This window comes from Siphateles boraxobius, unplaced genomic scaffold (assembly GCF_051911475.1).
Source record: "Siphateles boraxobius isolate OS27281-9 unplaced genomic scaffold, OSU_SipBor_1 68, whole genome shotgun sequence".
Lineage (NCBI taxonomy): Eukaryota > Metazoa > Chordata > Actinopteri > Cypriniformes > Leuciscidae > Siphateles > Siphateles boraxobius.
Genome location: NW_027509195.1, coordinates 6,092,708 through 6,110,322, shown reverse-complemented (window position 1 = coordinate 6,110,322; position 17,615 = coordinate 6,092,708). Strand labels below are relative to the sequence as shown.

Below are 17,615 nucleotides of genomic sequence, written 5' to 3'. Positions count from 1 at the left end.
GTTATGATAAACGGAGGTGGCTGTTGGATGTGATGTTAGCAATGCCCTTTTTTGCATTCCCTGCCTTTTATTTCAAAGTGTCGGTACTGAAGTTTTGTGGACAACAACGGGGGTAAGAGACCTCAAACAGCCGCCACTGAGTAGATGACATCCAAAGAGTGTAGGAGGCAGTTCAACAATATCTGGGCTAGAGTGTCAAGGGCACAAAAGAAGGCAACCAACAAAGAAACTAACAGTTCAGTTGAGATGGCCAGCATTCCTGAAACTGAAAGTCTTAGTCACAACCAGCTCTTTGAGGAGGAAAGTTTTTTTGTTTTCAGATCCAGCCCCGTCAAGTTCTGAGAGCGAACAAGACAGTACACCCATGCTCAGAGAACAACTTTCAGAATGGGCTTGTTTGTTTCAAATTAAACATAATGCTGTGGATGCTCTCTTAAACATCCTTAAAAAAAAACATGGACATGAAGAACTTCCCCATACTGCAAGGACACTATTTAGAAATGAGAACCACTTTGAACTTTCTACCAAAGATGCTGTCGAGGGTGTAAAGTTTATTGTGGCAGATCACCTCTCAAAACATCCAAGCAGATATTCTGCAGCTCTGAAAGACTAATTCAGGATGGTCTGACCTGAGGAGGCAGATGCTTAAACATCCAAGTAAGATGTGTTACCTGCGATGCTCCAGCAAAAGCTATGGTCAAGTGTGTAAAGCAGTTTTCTGGATACTATGTGTGCGATAGATGCAACCAGAGGGGATCATGGGATGGTTGGATGATATATCCTGAAACAAATAACCTGACCATGAGGACAGATGAATCATTCAAGGAGTGCTGGCAACCTGATCACCATCAAGAAGAGTAGATCTCACCCTTCTCTGTCCTCCCGATTTACATGATCAAATCCTTCGCCATAGATTATATGCATCAAATTGAAGCAGAAATGTTATTTAACTGATTCTGAACGTGGCCTGGTTGTTGGTGCCAGACGGGCTGGTCTGAGTATTTCAGAAACTGCTGATCTACTGGGATTTCCACACACAACCATCTCTAGGGTTTACAGAAAATGGTCCAAAAAAGAGAAATTATCCAGTGAGCAACAGTTCTGTAGGCGAAACTGCCTTGCTTCAGAGGAGAATGAGCAGACTGGTTCCAGCTGATAGAAAACAACCTCGTTAGAACCGAGGTCTGCAGAAGAGCATCTCTGAACACACAATACATCAAACCTTGAAGCTGATGGGCATCAGCAGAAGACCACACCGGTGCCAAATCTTGAAGCTGATGGGCATCAGCAGAAGACCACACCGGTGCCACTCCTGTCAGCTAAGAACAGGAAACAGAAGCTACAATTCACACTGACTCACCAAAATTGGACAATAGAAGAGCAAGCGTTAAGTAACGTTGCGTCGTCTGAGTCTCGATTTCTGCTGTGACATTCAGATATAAGGTCAGAATTTGGCCTTGAACAACATGAAAACATGGATCCATCCTGCCTTGCATCAATGGTTTAGGCTGCTGTTGGTGGTATAATGGTGTGAGAATATTTTCTTGGCACACTTTGGGCCTCTTAGGACACACTGAGCATCATTTAAACGCCACAGCCAGTATTTAACTGAGTTTTGTTGCTGTCATGTCCATCCCTTTATGACCAGTGTACACATCTTCTGATGGCTACTTCCAGCAGGATAAAACACCGTCATAAAGCTCAAATCATCTCAAACTGGTTTCTTAAAACTGGTTACCCAAATGGCCTCCACAGTCTCCAGATCTCAATCCAATAAAGCACCTTTGGGATGTGGTGGAAAGGGAGATTTGCATCATGGATGTGCAGCCAATAAATCTGCAGCAACTGCTTGATCCTGCTGTTGTGACGATCGGCAGCTGTAGTGCCCTCGAGAGCCACTGGAGGGCACTCTCTCATTGTGTTATGTTTTTCCCCATGGACTCATTATGTTATTATGTTCAGCTGTGTTTCATTATTGGTTATTGAGTTCCTGATTTAAACCTGTGTTTCTCCTCTGTCCTTTGCGAAGTCTTGTTTCACTGTTGTGTACATCTCCGAGCGTTTCCTAGTTTTCCTAGTCTAGTCTGTTCCTGTCTGTGTATTTGACCCATTGCCTGTTTGACTACCCTGTGAATAAACTCACGCTGCGTTTGGATCTAACCTAGTCCGGTTGTTCATGACAGCTGTATGTCAATATGGACCAAAATCTCTGAGGAATGTTTCTTGTTGAATCTATGCCACAAATAATTGAGGCAGTTCTAAAGGCTAAAGGAGTCCAAACCTGTACTAGCTAGGTGTACCTAATAAAGTGGCCAGTTTATTTGTTAAGTGTTAAGACTTAACTTATACCTTTTTTTTTTTTTTTTTTTTTTGGTGAGCAAAGTTGTGAATAGCCTACTTTGCGATTGTTGAAGTGACACACTGATCTATCGGTAGTAGCCATATTATATGGCTGAAATAGTTCAGAAGGCAGCAAATAGCAGAATCAACATTTTTAAAAATTTTTATCGATTTTTAAACACCCAATTAATCAGGAGGACAGTTCGGAGAACCTGATAGAATAGAAGATCAAATCAAAATATATTTGATTGGCCATACTGCATAATTTCGGATAAATGTAAATAAAAACGATAAGATGACCTCCGTCAGGTAAAGAAGCTTTAGGAAATTTGTGATTTTTATGTACCGGAAATTATTTTTTTGACATTGGTTTTCCATCGTTTTGTCGAATTAATTGGTAAGTAGCCTAAATATGCAATTTTTGCGGAAACTTTTAGCGGATTAAGGTCTCCATTTTATGACATCATCGTCAATCAAGCTGCACACCAGCTTGGCTGCTCGACTCAAGCAACCCATATATCACCAAACAAACGGTAAGATTTAATTGTAAAAAATCTATAAAATGTGATCATTTAGTGCACACAACGAAACTTTTGCTAATGAACATACTCTACTGCCCTCATGGAGTGTTTTGTTTCTTTTTGTGTAGATTGTCAGTTTGTCTCATTTCGTGAAAGATGTGTTGACATTTGCAGGATTAAATAAGGTCGAGCTCATGTATCGGCAGCTGAATTTAACTTTAAGACCTCGTTTAAATGTAACTATGCAAAACGTAAGGTTAAAGCCCGTTTTTAGATGAGTGAGACGAGTTTTAGACGAGTGAGATTGCGCTTCACCTATTCACCACTAGAGGGTGTTATAAGTACGGTATTGTCGGTTGGCTAGTGCTGGTAGCCTATTTAAAGTAATGACATATGTTCTTCTGGAAGAGCCGAAGTGTATTACAGTTTTTCTGAATTCCTAAAACAATAAATCCCTTTCTGTGAACCAAATTCTCAATAGCTTAAACCAATTTGTCGAATAAATCACTCTTTCTGTAAAACATTAAACAAGTTCAGCTAGTTAAAACACTGTTTGCAAATCTCATGTAGGCCTACTCTTTTTGTAAAACTCTAAACACATTCTCTCGAAAGTTAAACACAACTACAACACAGTTGTCGTTGGTTTGCACACAACGACTCAAAATTGTTCACACTTATTTCTAATGATGTGACCAAACCAACTGTAATACAAGTCAGTTCAGAGTCCCAAAATGTACTCAAAATGTTGTACTGCATGTTGATACCAACAATGGTTGGAAAAACAATATAAGAGGGAGAGAAGGAAGAGGATGAGTAAAAGGAGGTGAACAAGCAGGAAGAGGATGCAAGGTGTGGAGAATGTTGTCAAGGCTGGATCTGCTTTAGGGTTTTCCCCTTTGCCTGCAGAGATGACATTGTCTGTGATGTGGACAACCTCCTCCGGCCGGACTAACATGAAGACATGATAATGAAGCAAAATCAATCTCTCTCACTGACCTTGATTTTGCATTTACACAACTCTTCTGAGTGCTGTAATATGCTTTTCATTTAGAGTTTTTTACTGTAACCTTTTTGACTTTTGCAGTTGGGTCACTGTATTTTCACAGTATGCAAGTGGTATACAGACATTCGATAGGCCTAGTATTCAGTACAATACTATACTTGCAGGGGATACAGTATACAATTTATTCACCTTACTACTGTAAGTTGTCATTACTATACTTTTTTACGTAATTGCAAAATATGTTTACTTTGTTACAATATACTTATTTCTGTAACTGCAGGCTTTGGATTCAGTGTTCTCCCTTTTTTAAATGTAGTGTCTAATGAATGATCTGTAGTGTTTATCATTTTGACTCGCTGTGTGTAGGATCTGAGAGTATAGTTTGATTTTGAGCACAGATAAAATGGTTTGAGGCAATTGTTTGATTTTGCCATATTTTGTGAATGTGGTTTGAAAATTTGTTTTAGTGTTTAAGGTTTTGAGAAAGTGAGTGATTGTTTCGAAAATGTTTTCTAGCAATTCAGAAAAACTGTAAAAAAAAATTGCTCTATAAAGGACAATAAGAAGTGCTTGTTATCTAATATTTATTAATTTATTTGTTTGTTTGTTTTCTTGTACAAGATAGTTTAAACTGACACGAACTGTCCGATCTGGATTTTCCTGCTTGTCTTTGTGAGCAGTTGCTGGCAGTTTGCTGTATCCTCTCTCCTCCATGGCCATCAAATATATATGAATGAATGACAGCTTTGGTTTTTTCAGCAGCAGTGTGCTTTTTATGCCTGTGACCTGTGACCCTGTTGTGTAGTATTTTTTAGTCACCACTAGAGGGCAGACTCCGTTGCCCTATAAATGCTACTGGATGGAAGTTACGCACAGAGAACGCCATAATGGCTTGTGTGTATTTTCTGTTAAAACTGTTCGTTTTAGTTCGCCATCTTTGAGGTGCACGTACTGTTGAGTAGAAGGAGCACTGTTGAGGAGTTGATCTGTGTAAAAAGAAAGTGGCTGAATTACGAACTAGAAGCTGAAATGAACCCAGGACATTGTGATAAACTAATAGGTCCTGACCCAAATGGCGCACTTCATGCGGACTTTCGGTCTCGTGGACTTAAATTGCGCGTGCTCACCGAGTCTACGAGTCCGTAGGCCGTCCCATTTAGCATTTTAACGCTCTGAAGTGTGCACAGCAGCGCCCCCTTTGTACCCTTGAAGCGGTCTTCCGCGAAGCCCGCAGAGATGCAGGCTCCACGCACTTTAACTATCCAGCAATCAATGCCAATCAGAAAACGGATAGGAGGAGATTTCGCTCACGGACTGTTAACATGGCTTTATGATATAGGCGTACATTTTACCAGTTGTTACTAACAGTTTATACAAACATTATCGACCAGGGGTTGTTATCTCAAACATAATAATAGCGTGTTAAATAATACGATCGCATTATGATTCATTACATAAATAGAACCGAATGTCATGGCTTTACTGAGTCATATAAACGTAGTATGAATATTGAAACCTATACATTTTTCTTAAACTCATTTACATTTTAATTTTGTGTTAAAATTGAACATTATGTATTATTATGTACAACTGTATTGATCATTTACATAACCATGACATCTATTCTAATGCCCAGGTGGCAAATACAATTATAGAACTGTAAAAGCAGGCTGTGTAGTTCACATGGACATAAGATTTGGGAAAATAAAATAAATCCTGTTCTCGATGCTAAAGACTGTAATTTTTTTTAATGATATTTGTGATATTTTTCTAATAAAGGGACTGATGAGATGACCTTTAAGTTTATTCAGCTTCGACGTCTGAGCTGAGACCTTATTCCTGTTTCCGGCGTGACGATCGAGTCTGTCCCAAAAATTCCTCTCAATGCGCCCTCGCGGACTCGCGCTAAGGGCCCTATAGGTCTGCACTACATGACGTCACCGAAGTGTGGACTCTGAGGAAGTCCACAAGTCCGGTGTGTGCCATTTGGGACAGGGCCATAGATGATTGAGGGGCTGTCAATCATGCGAATAAACTCTTGCTTAACACCAACTTAATGCCAAAGTGCAGTTGCACAGACTCTCAGAGCGTTTTAAAACAGCTTGAATGATACATTCACAGTGGATTTTCACCTGCTGGAAAGTATGGGCTAAGCTTCTGTTCATAAAAAGCAGAACCTTTTGTGACGTTTAATTCATTTAATTATTGATTATAGACTGCTAATTTGTTTAGACAGGTAGGCTACTATTGAACTATCGACCAATAAAATTTATTATAATTAGTTATTTAATTCTATATATATATAGGCCTATGTGTGTGTGTGTGTGAGTGTATATATAGGCTATAAATATATATATATATATATATATATATATATATATATATATATATATATATATATATATATTAAGGGTGTAACGGTTCACAAAATTCACGGTTCGGTTCGGTACGGTACACTGGTGTCACGGTTCGGTTCGGTACGGTTCGGTATAGTTTAGATAGATACAGCAAAAAGAAAAAAAAATGCCAGATTTTTTAAAATGTTTTATTCATTAGAACTTAAGTATGACTTTTTTGTTTACATTGAACAATGATGGAGCAATACTTTACCCATCTTCTATGGTATTTTCTTAGCAGCATACTGTGTAAAACAAAAACAGCTCCTTATAAAAAAAAAAATGAAAATGTAATATTGTTGTAGTTATGAACAAATACAAAGATACAAATACAATTTTGTTTTTATCTGGAACTCTATAACTCTTTATGTGGAGTGTGTTTTTACTCAATTGTTAAGTTTTTTTTCAGAAAGATGAGAATGTCCACATTTTTTGTGGACAGCACAGATCTGCTTGATGAAACAATGTCCCCAGCAGTGGAAAATACCCTCTCGCTAGGGACAGAGGTTCCAGGCACAGCCAAGTAACGCTGTGCCAACCTGGCAAAATGAGGGTATAAGTGCTCATGGTTTTTCCACCATTTTAGTGGATCTGCATCCACGGGAATAGAGTCCACTACCATGTACAATTTCATCTCCTCCTCTGCCAATTTGGCCACAGATTTGGGGCTTGAATCATGATGATGGGTCATCATGAACATTCCTCCAAAAAGCTCAGTCATGGCTGATTTCTTTTCTCGTGGAGGTGATGTTGAGGGCTCCAAGTCCACTGTCTCTATGGAGGTTGCTGGCTCTGTGGTGCTCGTAGCTTGCTCCTTGAGAAATATAAACAACAATAATCTTAGATACATGCTCATCATATAACCCATAGCATGGGATTTACTACAAAATGTTCTAAATCACACACGCAATTGCAAATGTTATACACAGGGACATGGGATACAACATTACAAACAGATTATAATGCACATAACATCTGGATGTATTCGGTGTCAAAGTATTGATATGAAAATGTTATTAAAAAATCCCTTAAAACTAAAGGTATGCAAATAATTAATCAAAAATATAGTAAGCAGCAAAATATAAATAGTACCATTTGTTCAATACTCACAGTCACAATCTCTGTGGTTAGAGCTTCATAGACTCTCAGGCGAGTGGTAGCATCCAAGTGTTGCAGTGATTTAAAACGTGGATCTAAAGCTGTGCTCTTGTGTAGGTAATCTTGAAGATCAGGTAACGTGTATCGCTGCTGCAGGTCATTTTTGATGGCTGTTTTGACATCCCTCACTGCTGGGCTGTCATCATCAGACAGTTCCATGGATTTCAGGATCATCATTTTCATAGGAAGGACCATGGACGCAGATGGAGAGGACTCGGTGCACATAAGGGTTGTCACAGTTTTCAAGGGTTTCAAAACTGTGATAACATTCTCAGCCAGTCGCATGTCGTTTTCAGACAAAGTCATAATGTCTTTAACATTTTTCTTCACAGCTTTGTCTGTCATTGCAGAATACACTGCAGCCTGCTGTTCAATATATCTTTCTATCATATCATAGCTTGAATTCCATCTAGTTGGTATATCTTGGATGAGTTTGTGAACAGGAAGCTGCAGCAACTCCTGTTTTGTCTTCAACACATGGGCTGCTGTTGTGCTTCTGTGAAAAAAGGTCACAATCTTTCTGATCTTTGCTAGGAGACGAGAGATCTGCTGCACTGCCATTGCTTTCTGAGATGCTAGATTAATGATATGGGCAAAGCACCCTATTTGTGGCCCAAGTCCAGCAGCTCCAAGAACAGCATTAACTATATTCCTGGCATTGTCAGTAGTCACAGGAATAGTTAGATTAGCTCTCTCCAACTTCCACACTTCCACTGCTTCTGTTATCCCTTTGGCCAAATCCTCACTCGTGTGACTATCAAGGGGGCGTGTCTGAAGAACGTGGCTTTTCAGTTCCCATTCAGCGGTAATGTAATGTGCCGTTACAGTCAGGTAGCTTTGTGTAGCCCTTGATGTCCAGCCGTCTGTTGTCAGAGCAACGGCTGTTGCTTTGGCCAATTGGTTTTCTATTTGGGCTTTTGTTTTTTGGTACAAAGCAGGAATTACAGTCTGGCTGAAATGGGCTCGCGAGGGAATAGTGTAACGGGGCTCAATTACATTAAGCATGTTCTTAAAACCTGCGTTTTCCACTACAGAGTAAGGTCTCATATCCGCGGCTATAAATGTACCAATCGCCGCGGTGATCTGTTTTGCCCTGTTTGAATCAGTTGGAAATGCCTGTCTAAATGCTGCGGGGATAGATTGTGTCGTGTATGTTTCTGCTTGTTTTCGTCTTGTTCCGGATACTGACACACTGGGGTGATGTCGTCGTAAATGAGTTGACATGTTTGAAGTATTCCCGTTGGTGTGCCCTATTGTCATGTAGCAGATGCGACATACCGTTGTTTTTTTATCCACCACTCTCTTGCCATCACCATCATAGCTTACAGGGAAACCAAAGTGGACCCAAACACCAGATCTGTTGGTTATTGGAGGATCTTCTATTTCTGGTCCGTTAAACGCATTACTGGCCATTTTGCAACGAGTCTGTTCAGCGCGTACGCCTAACTGAGACTAACATAATGTTTTTTTTTCTTCGGGGGTGGCAGAGGCGTTGCCTGTTACGTCGTTTGGGCGTCGTTTACCTTATTGAGCGCATAACATTATATTTCACACACCCTTTTATTTTTCAAATGTAATTAATTAGTCCAACGAACCGTTCGGTTTATAATGCGTACCGCGTACCGAACCGAAAGCCTCGTACCGAACGGTTCGATACGAATACGCGTATCGTTACACCCCTAATATATATATATATATATATATATATATATACAGGTATATAATTGATTACTAATGAAACACACACACACACACACACACACTGTTTGGATTTAAATAGGCAAGTAGCCTACTTAAGAGTCTGTGATTAGATCATCATTGCAGTGAGTATTATGTTTCCGGCATATATATATATATATATATATATATATATATATATATATATATATATATACAGATTATAATACACACACACACACACAAATATACATGTGTTTGTATGTATGTACAGGTCATTCTAAAAAAATTAGCATATTGTGATAAAGTTCATTATTTTCCATAATGTAATGATAAAAATTAAACTTTCATATATTTTAGATTCATTGCACACCAACTGAAATATTTCAGGTCTTTTATTGTTTTAATATTGATGATTTTGGCATACAGCTCAAAAAATTTGCATATCATGAAAAGGGTCTCTAAACGAGCTATTAACCTAATCATCTGAATCAACTAATTAACTCTAAACACCTGCAAAAGATTCCTGAGGCTTTTAAAATCTCCCAGCCTGTTTCATTACTCAAAACCGCAATCATGGGTAAGACTGCCGACCTGACTGCTGTCCAGAAGGCCATCATTGACACCCTCAAGCAAGAGGGTAAGACAGAAAGAAATTTCTGAACAAATAGGCTGTTCCCAGAGCGTTGTATCAAGGCACCTCAGTGGGAAGTCTGTGGGAAGGAAAAAGTGTGGCAAAAAACGCTGCACAACGAGAAGAGGTGACCGGACCCTGAGGAAGATTGTGGAGAAGGACCGATTCCAGACCTTGGGGGACCTGCGGAAGCAGTGGACTGAGTCTGGAGTAGAAACATCCAGAGCCACCGTGCACAGGCGTGTGCAGGAAATGGGCTACAGGTGCCATATTCCCCAGGTCAAGCCACTTTTGAACCAGAAACAGCGGCAGAAGCGCCTGACCTGGGCTACAGAGAAGCAGCACTGGACTGTTGCTCAGTGGTCCAAAGTACTTTTTCCGGATGAAAGCAAATTCTGCATGTCATTCGGAAATCAAGGTGCCAGAGTCTGGAGGAAGACTGGGGAGAAGGAAATGCCAAACTGCCTGAAGTCCAGTGTCAAGTACCCACAGTCAGTGATGGTCTGGGGTGCCATGTCAGCTGCTGGTGTTGGTCCACTGTGTTTTATCAAGGGCAGGGTCAATGCAGCTAGCTATCAGGAGATTTTGGAGCTTTTCATGCTTCCATCTGCTGAAAAGCTTTATGGAGATGAAGATTTCATTTTTCAGCACAACCTGGCACCTGCTCAAGGTACCAAAACCACTGGTAAATGGTTTACTGACCATGGTATTACTGTGCTCAATTGGCCTGCCAACTCTCCTGACCTGAACCCCATAGAGAAGCTGTGGGATATTGTGAAGAGAAAGTTGAGAGACGAAAGACCCAACACTCTGGATGAGCTTAAGGCCGCTATCGAAGCATCCTGGGCCTCCATAACACCTCAGCAGTGCCACAGGCTGATTGCCTCCATGCCACGCCGCATTGAAGCAGTCATTTCTGCAAAAGGATTCCCGACCAAGTATTGAGTGCATAACTGAACATAATTATTTGAAGGTTGACTTTTTTTGTATTAAAAACACTTCTTTTATTGGTCGGATTAAATATGCTAATTTTTTGAGATAGGAATTGTGGGTTTTCATGAGCTGTATGCCAAAATCATCAGTATTAAAACAATAAAAGACCTGAAATATTTCAGTTGGTGTGCAATGAATCTAAAATATATGAAAGTTTAATTTTAATCATTACATTATGGAAAATAATGAACTTTATCACAATATGCTAATTTTTTTAATTAGGACCTGTATACATTTATGGCCTTTTCTGTGATTGGCCAGTTTGTTGTGATTGTTGAAGTTATTTAGCCTACTGAATCTAATAATTACTTTAATTTGTAAATGTGTTAACTGTAATCTTACACTGCAAAATAATAACTTACAAAGGATTAATTTCATCACAATTATTTAATGAATGAAGCACACAAAAATGTATTAGAAAGCCCGCCTAAAATGACAATGTGCATAATCACAATTATTTTTCAATTAATCGTCAATTACAATTAATCGTCATTTCATAATCGTGACAGCCTTTCCTGTGCGCCATTTTCGAGACTGAGGTGCTAATAAAAATATTACTGTTACTATATATATGATGTATCACATTGGAGTTGTGATTGGGGTATGACATCGTATATAGGCTACCATCATGACATATTTTACCATGACACGTTTTTGTGTTCAGATTGCATTGCCTGTGCTCAACTCGGCTGTTGTATTTGCCTGTCTGTCGCTTTCTCATTTACAGACTATAGGTGGGTGTGCTAGAAGCATACATTGTCCTCTCTCAGGCCAGACGCTATGCAGACAGGCCGTTAAACGCACACATTGATCCAGAGCTCTGCTGCAGTCTTTTAAACTGATAGGCCACATATTCAGATTGAGAGAACTGTGTTTGCCTTTACATCAGAATTTATGTCCTTGCCTCTAGAAGTGTATGTTGACCAGTGTATGTGTGAGTGTGTCTTTGAATGGATACATTTGATTGTTTCTCTTTGAAGCATGTGTTACCCTTGTTTATGTAAAGTGTGTTAGTGACTTGTGAGCTAATTTCTCTCTCTCTCTCTCTCTCTCTCTCTCTCTCTCTCTCTCTCTCTCTCTCTCTCTCTCTCTCTCTCTCTCTCTCTCTCTCTCTCTCTCTCTCTCTCTCTCTCTCTCTCTCTCTCTCTCTCTCTCTTTTTCGGTCTCTCTACGCTGAAGGAAGGAGGTTATCCTTAAACTTATTAGTGCAGGTGCAGTGCATTGAAAATCCATTCAGTGTTGCTGTCACAGCAATTCTGTTCCATTGAATTAAGTGGGGTCAATCCAGCAAATCAAAAAGATTACACTGGGCTCTATAAAGAGCAGGATGACACAAACATACTCACACATGCGAACACTAAACACTCTCAAATACACTGGCAGACAAAGTGAATAAAGCATTTGGTGCCAATGCATTGCATTGCCAGTAGTGTACCAGTTGTGAATTTGTGTGCATGAGGTGAAACTGTAACACCGTTGTTCAATACAATGACCCAGAGCATAAATACTCATTTGTCTAAAAAGAAGCAGAATGCATTTTGGATAGTCCACCAAAAAACTGAATGTTCTGTCATTATTTGCTCATTGTCCTCATGGTGTTTTTTGATCCTCATGCCATTATTCACGGATAATCTTGGTCACAATCCCTGCATGGGAAGCTTACATTTTGATGTCAGTAAAAAAAAAATGCAATACATGAATGTTAAATAATATTTATCAGTAATGATAATCATAATTAAAAAATATATAAATTTGTGTAAATGTTGTGTAAAATACGTTTTTTTTTAATTCTTAACTTATACATTTTACTATAGCGTTAAATCCAAACACATAATAAACCTATAAACCCAAACGCATCCTATGAGATGAATCAGATATCTGTCTGATACTTCAGATAGAAGTCTGTGAATGCAAATGAACTTAGTCATGAAGTTGTTGTGGATGCGCTGATCCCGTTACAACGCGTTAAAACTGAAATGTTGGCTGAGCTGGTTTAATTAATTCAATGTCCTGGCTCATTGATCCCGTGCTAATTCAAGTCTGTTCTCAAATATTTATGTGCCTGCCAATAGTACAAATGAAACAATTATTACTAAATGATTTTATTACAGATTACTTTCTCTGTGTTTTGTTGTGTGTTAGCTGAAATATGACATAAATATTTAGTAATTTATATATATATATATATATATATATATATATATATATATATTAGTATGCATAGCTCTTGAATATTAATAAGGTTATCCTGAAATATGATCTTGGTAACACTTTACAATAAGGTCTCATTTGTTGACATTGGTTATGGTTAATGTATATTGACTAACATGTACTAACAGAGAGCATTGAGAAATATTTTAACATTTATTAGTCTTTGTTAATGTTACTTAATGAAAATACAATTCTTAATGTTACATGTCAAAATACATGTCTTCATGTCATCTTCAAGATTGGTCATATCCATTCATAGTGCAACTTTTGATTTTAAAAATGTATTGGTAAATGTTGCAATTGACAATAACTTCTGTAGACATGTTGTACATTCTTAATAGGCTAAGCTTAGACTTAGAACTTTTCCTAGTCTCCTTTTTTGTGTGTAACATTTGTATATAATATGAACTGTTCCACCACAACCACCTCAAAAGGAAAGTAAACGAAGTGCCCCCCCCCCCCCCCCCCACACACACACACACATTTCTGTTATTAAACCTCTAATATTATTGGCTTACCCATTTTCATAGTAAACATTTTAATGAGTTTTAAAGTTTGAAATTATATCCTGTGTGCTTTAAATTGTATTTAGCACTGTATAATTCTTTCATTGTTTCTGAGAAGGAAAGAGAGAGAAAAATAGTCAAAGAATGGAGGAGAGGAATGGAACACTTTGTCGTCTCGTTGGCAGAGTTGTTGTGACTTTGGATCAGTGCCTAGTGACTTTACCATCAAGTGTTTCTAAAATTAGCCTTCTCTCTTGCGTAACTTTCCATAATCCAGTTGCCTTTTTTCCCCTTTCCCTTTATTTAACCTCTTTTCTTTCTATCTTTGACGTTCAGTCGGGTAAATCACTAAGAATGAATTCTGCCCACTGAGCGTTGTTTATTTGTGTTTACTTGTCATTGTATTACAGGCCCGGCGTCAAGGGGGGGCTTGGGGGCGCTTAGCCCCGCCTATGATGATCTCAAGCCCCCCTAGCGGTGATCTGAAGGATGATTATGTGACTGACCGTTCGTGCAGGGTTTTTCTAAACACTTATGAATAAGATAATTATGAACGAGAACCGTCTGAACTGTTCTCGACTTTACCCCTTTTGTACACTGCACAAGTCTGCAGTGCATTACGGCTCCGACAAGATTTTATTCCGTCCTCCACGCGGTGCCAACTCACACCAGGAGCATTTCAGAAGCAACACGACTGGATGCACGAGATGATGTGATTTGCCTGTCCGATGTGATTTTTCTTGATTTTTTGGGTTTCTACCTTACAGTCTTTCTACCAAGGATATATTGGTGTGCAATACAATTGGGAGTCCTTACAGGGTGTTTATTTAAAAATTTACAGTGTTTTTTTTTTACTTTTATTTTGTATTTATGGTCAGTGTAAACACAAGCATTGACTAGAGTGGGCGCGATGAGCTCCGATAGCCGTGTCGCAGCCGTATCGTGCCGCAGACTAGTGTTAACTAGTTTAACTTAACACTAAATATTTTTTTTTTCAATATGGGGCACGAGAGAAACACTACCCCCTGTACCTGCTGCAGAAGAAGCTCACACTGCTTACTCTGCTCTGCTTTCAATCCCACAGTCCCCTTCTGTAGGCCTTACTATGCCTAGCTCCCAGCTTTCCAGAGAAGGAATTGGGAAACCCTGCTCACTTTGTTCCAGTGGGCACATTATTTTAAGAAGTAGTTTGGATTCCCCAGTGGAGCAGTTATTTTGAAATGGCACAATTGGTGTGACATTCCTCTCAACATCAATAGAAAGCTTCACAAACATGGTTGATCCTGTTCCTGAGACTTTATAGCAAAACACAAATAGAACATAATTGCTCTGTGGTATTCATATCATATTTTGTTAAATAAACATGAATATATTTGCAACTGTATTTATAATGTTCATACAAAATTGGAAAAAAAATCCAAGTCCAGGCCCTTGTTTGATCGAGGGCTAAACCATTAAAAAAACACCAACGCGAATCGGCCCACTGGCCTTCATTTATTTATTTATTTTATTCACTTAGCTGACGCTTTTATCCAAAGCGACTTACAATTGCTATATTTCAGAGGTCGCACGCCTCTGGAGCAAATAGGGGTTAAGTGTCTTGCTCAGGGACACATTGGTGTCTCACAGTGGATTCGAACCCGGGTCTCTCATACCAAAGGCATGTGTCTTATCCAAAGGTGCTCTATTGGGTTGAGATCTGGTGACTGTGGGGGGCCATTTTAGTACAGTGAACTCATTGTCATGTTCAAGAAACCAATTTGAAATGATTCGAGCTTTGTGACATGGTGCATTATCCTGCTGGAAGTAGCCATCAGAGGATGGGTACATGGTGGCCATAAAGGGATGGACATGGTCAGAAACAATGCTCAGGTAGGCCGTGGCATTTAAACGATGCCCAATTGGAACTAAGGGGCCTAAATTGTGCCAAGAAAACATCCCCCACACCATTACACCACCACCACCAGCCTGCGCAGTAATAAGGCATGATGGATCCATGTTCTCATTCTGTTTACGCCAAATTCTGACTCTACCATCTGAATGTCTCAACAGAAATCGAGACTCATCAGACCAGGCAACATTTTTCCAGTCTTCAACTGTCCAATTTTGGTGAGCTCTTGCAAATTGTAGCCTCTTTTTTTTTATTTGTAGTGGAGATGAGTGGGGTCTTCTGCTGTTGTAGCCCATCCGCCTCAAGGTTGTGCGTGTTGTGGCTTCACAAATGCTTTGCTGCATACCTCGGTTGTAACAAGTGGTTATTTCAGTCAAAGTTGCTCTTCTATCAGCTTGAATCAGTCGGCCCATTCTCCTCTGACCTCTAGCATCAACAAGGCATTTTCGCCCAGTGGACTGCCGGATACTGGATTTTCCCTTTTCACACCATAAAAATACTCAGACCGGTCCGTCTGGCACCAACAACCATGCCACTCTCAAAATTGCTTAAATCACCTTTCTTTCCCATTCTGACATTCAGTTTGGAGTTCAGGAGATTGTCTTGACCAGGACCACACCCCTAAATGCATTGAAGCAATTGCCATGTGATTGGTTGATTAGATAATTGCATTAATGAGAAATTGAACAGGTGTTCCTAATAATCCTTTAGGTGAGTGTGTGTGTGTATATAATATATATATATATATATATATATATATATATATATATATATACTTTATATACTTTTTTTGAGTGAAGTATGGTTTGGTCATTTTCACATTAAGAAATAAATGTTTTTCTCCAAAACACGTTGGTCACAATTATTGGCACCCTTTTATCAAATACTTTTTGCAACCTCCTTTTGCCAAGATAACAGCTCTGGGTTGTCCACTATAATGCTTGATGAGTTTGGAGAACACCTGACAAGAGATCAGAGACCAATCCTCCATACAGAATTTCTCCAGATGCTTCAGATTCCCAGCTCCATGTTGGTGGTGCTTCTCTTCAGTTCACTCCACTCATCAAGGTCAGGAAACTGGGACGGTCATGGCAGAAGCTTCAATTTGTGCTCCGTAACACATTTTTGTGTTGATTTTGATGTTTGTTTATGACGTGACGCTCATTTTTTGTGTCTATATGGTTTAATTAAATTTAGTAGGGTTAAAATTTCAAAATAAAATGCCACATTACTCTTTTTTGAGGACCAAGTCTAAAATTTCTGGTTTAATTAATTTTGAGAGAATATTTGGGGTGTGATTGCAAAAATGTCTATGTGGCGTAACCGTCAAAACTTTGTACCAAATAATTGATCTTGTTTAAAACAGGGGAAATTCTCAATAAAACACCATATCAGCTAGTTTGGCATACTATTTAACAGTAAATAAAATATTATTTAAAAAAACTATTTAACAGTAAATAAAAGTAAATGGAACACCATTGTTCTGAATATTATAATTAATTTGGGGAATTATGTGAGTCAAGTAAAATTCCTGAAGTGTCAAGGTGGTGTAACCACCATTCAAGGAGTAATTTTGTCAATATTATGTAAGAATACATAACAAGACATGAAATTATATCACAGAAACGGACCCCCGGTGAAACTAACTGCCGCATGCAAATGTTATTAACTCTCTTTAAAATGTGAGATAATTTGACAATTTTAGGGTATGGTCAGGTATGCTTAAGTATATGTCAAATGGTATGACCCCCTGAATACATTAATAATTCATCATTATTATAAAAATGATTATTAACTTTAAAAACTACATTTTAAATATTACCACCAAGGCCACATGATTACATAGGTGTCCATGATAATGCCTATCAAATTTGATTTTAAACTGAAATGTCAAATGGTGTAACCGGTTACACCTATTGACTCCTATTACAAGCCTTTCAACCTCGTTGATTCTTGCGGAAGCTCAAACGTGCAACATAACATGAGAATGAACCTCATTGGTTCTCGCTGAAGGCCAAACTTGCTGCGTAACACGAGAATGAACCTCATTGGTTCTTGCTGAAGCTTAAACGTGCTGCCTAACACGAGAATGAACCTCATTGAATCTTGCTGAAGCTTAAACGTGCCGCGTAACACGAGAATGAACCTCATTGGTCTTCGCTGAAGTTCAAACGTGCTGCGTATGTATTACTTTGCATGTAATGAGTCTATATAATATAAAAGTTTCACTTTTTGAACGGAATTACTGAAATAAAATCAACTTTTTGATGATATTCTAATTATAT

General features: G+C 38.8%; 1 protein-coding gene across 1 annotated transcript; it reads right to left on the bottom strand.

Annotated features, from left to right (window-relative positions):
* Positions 1-237: 237 nt before the first annotated feature.
* LOC143722551 (E3 SUMO-protein ligase ZBED1-like) lies at positions 238-8,831 on the bottom strand. Its single transcript, XM_077213933.1, has 4 exons — positions 7,371-8,831; positions 6,748-7,074; positions 1,223-1,319; positions 238-338 (listed from the first exon to the last, which is right to left on the bottom strand). The coding sequence occupies exons 1-4, from the start codon at positions 8,829-8,831 to the stop codon at positions 238-240; spliced, it is 1,986 nt and encodes a 661-aa protein (XP_077070048.1).
* Between the last annotated feature and the right edge of the window lie 8,784 nt (positions 8,832-17,615).

What these genes read in the sequence shown, in the direction of transcription:
- LOC143722551 (XM_077213933.1), bottom strand. Translation starts at nt 8,831, where the DNA reads ATGGCCAGTAATGCGTTTAACGGACCAGAAATAGAAGATCCTCCAATA. An exon ending in TAACCACAGAGATTGTGACT is followed by an intron (nt 7,075 to 7,370) that starts GTGAGTATTGAA and finishes ATATTTCTCAAG; the next exon opens with GAGCAAGCTACGAGCACCAC. An exon ending in TGATGCCCATCAGCTTCAAG is followed by an intron (nt 339 to 1,222) that starts GTTTGATGTATT and finishes GTTCGCTCTCAG; the next exon opens with AACTTGACGGGGCTGGATCT.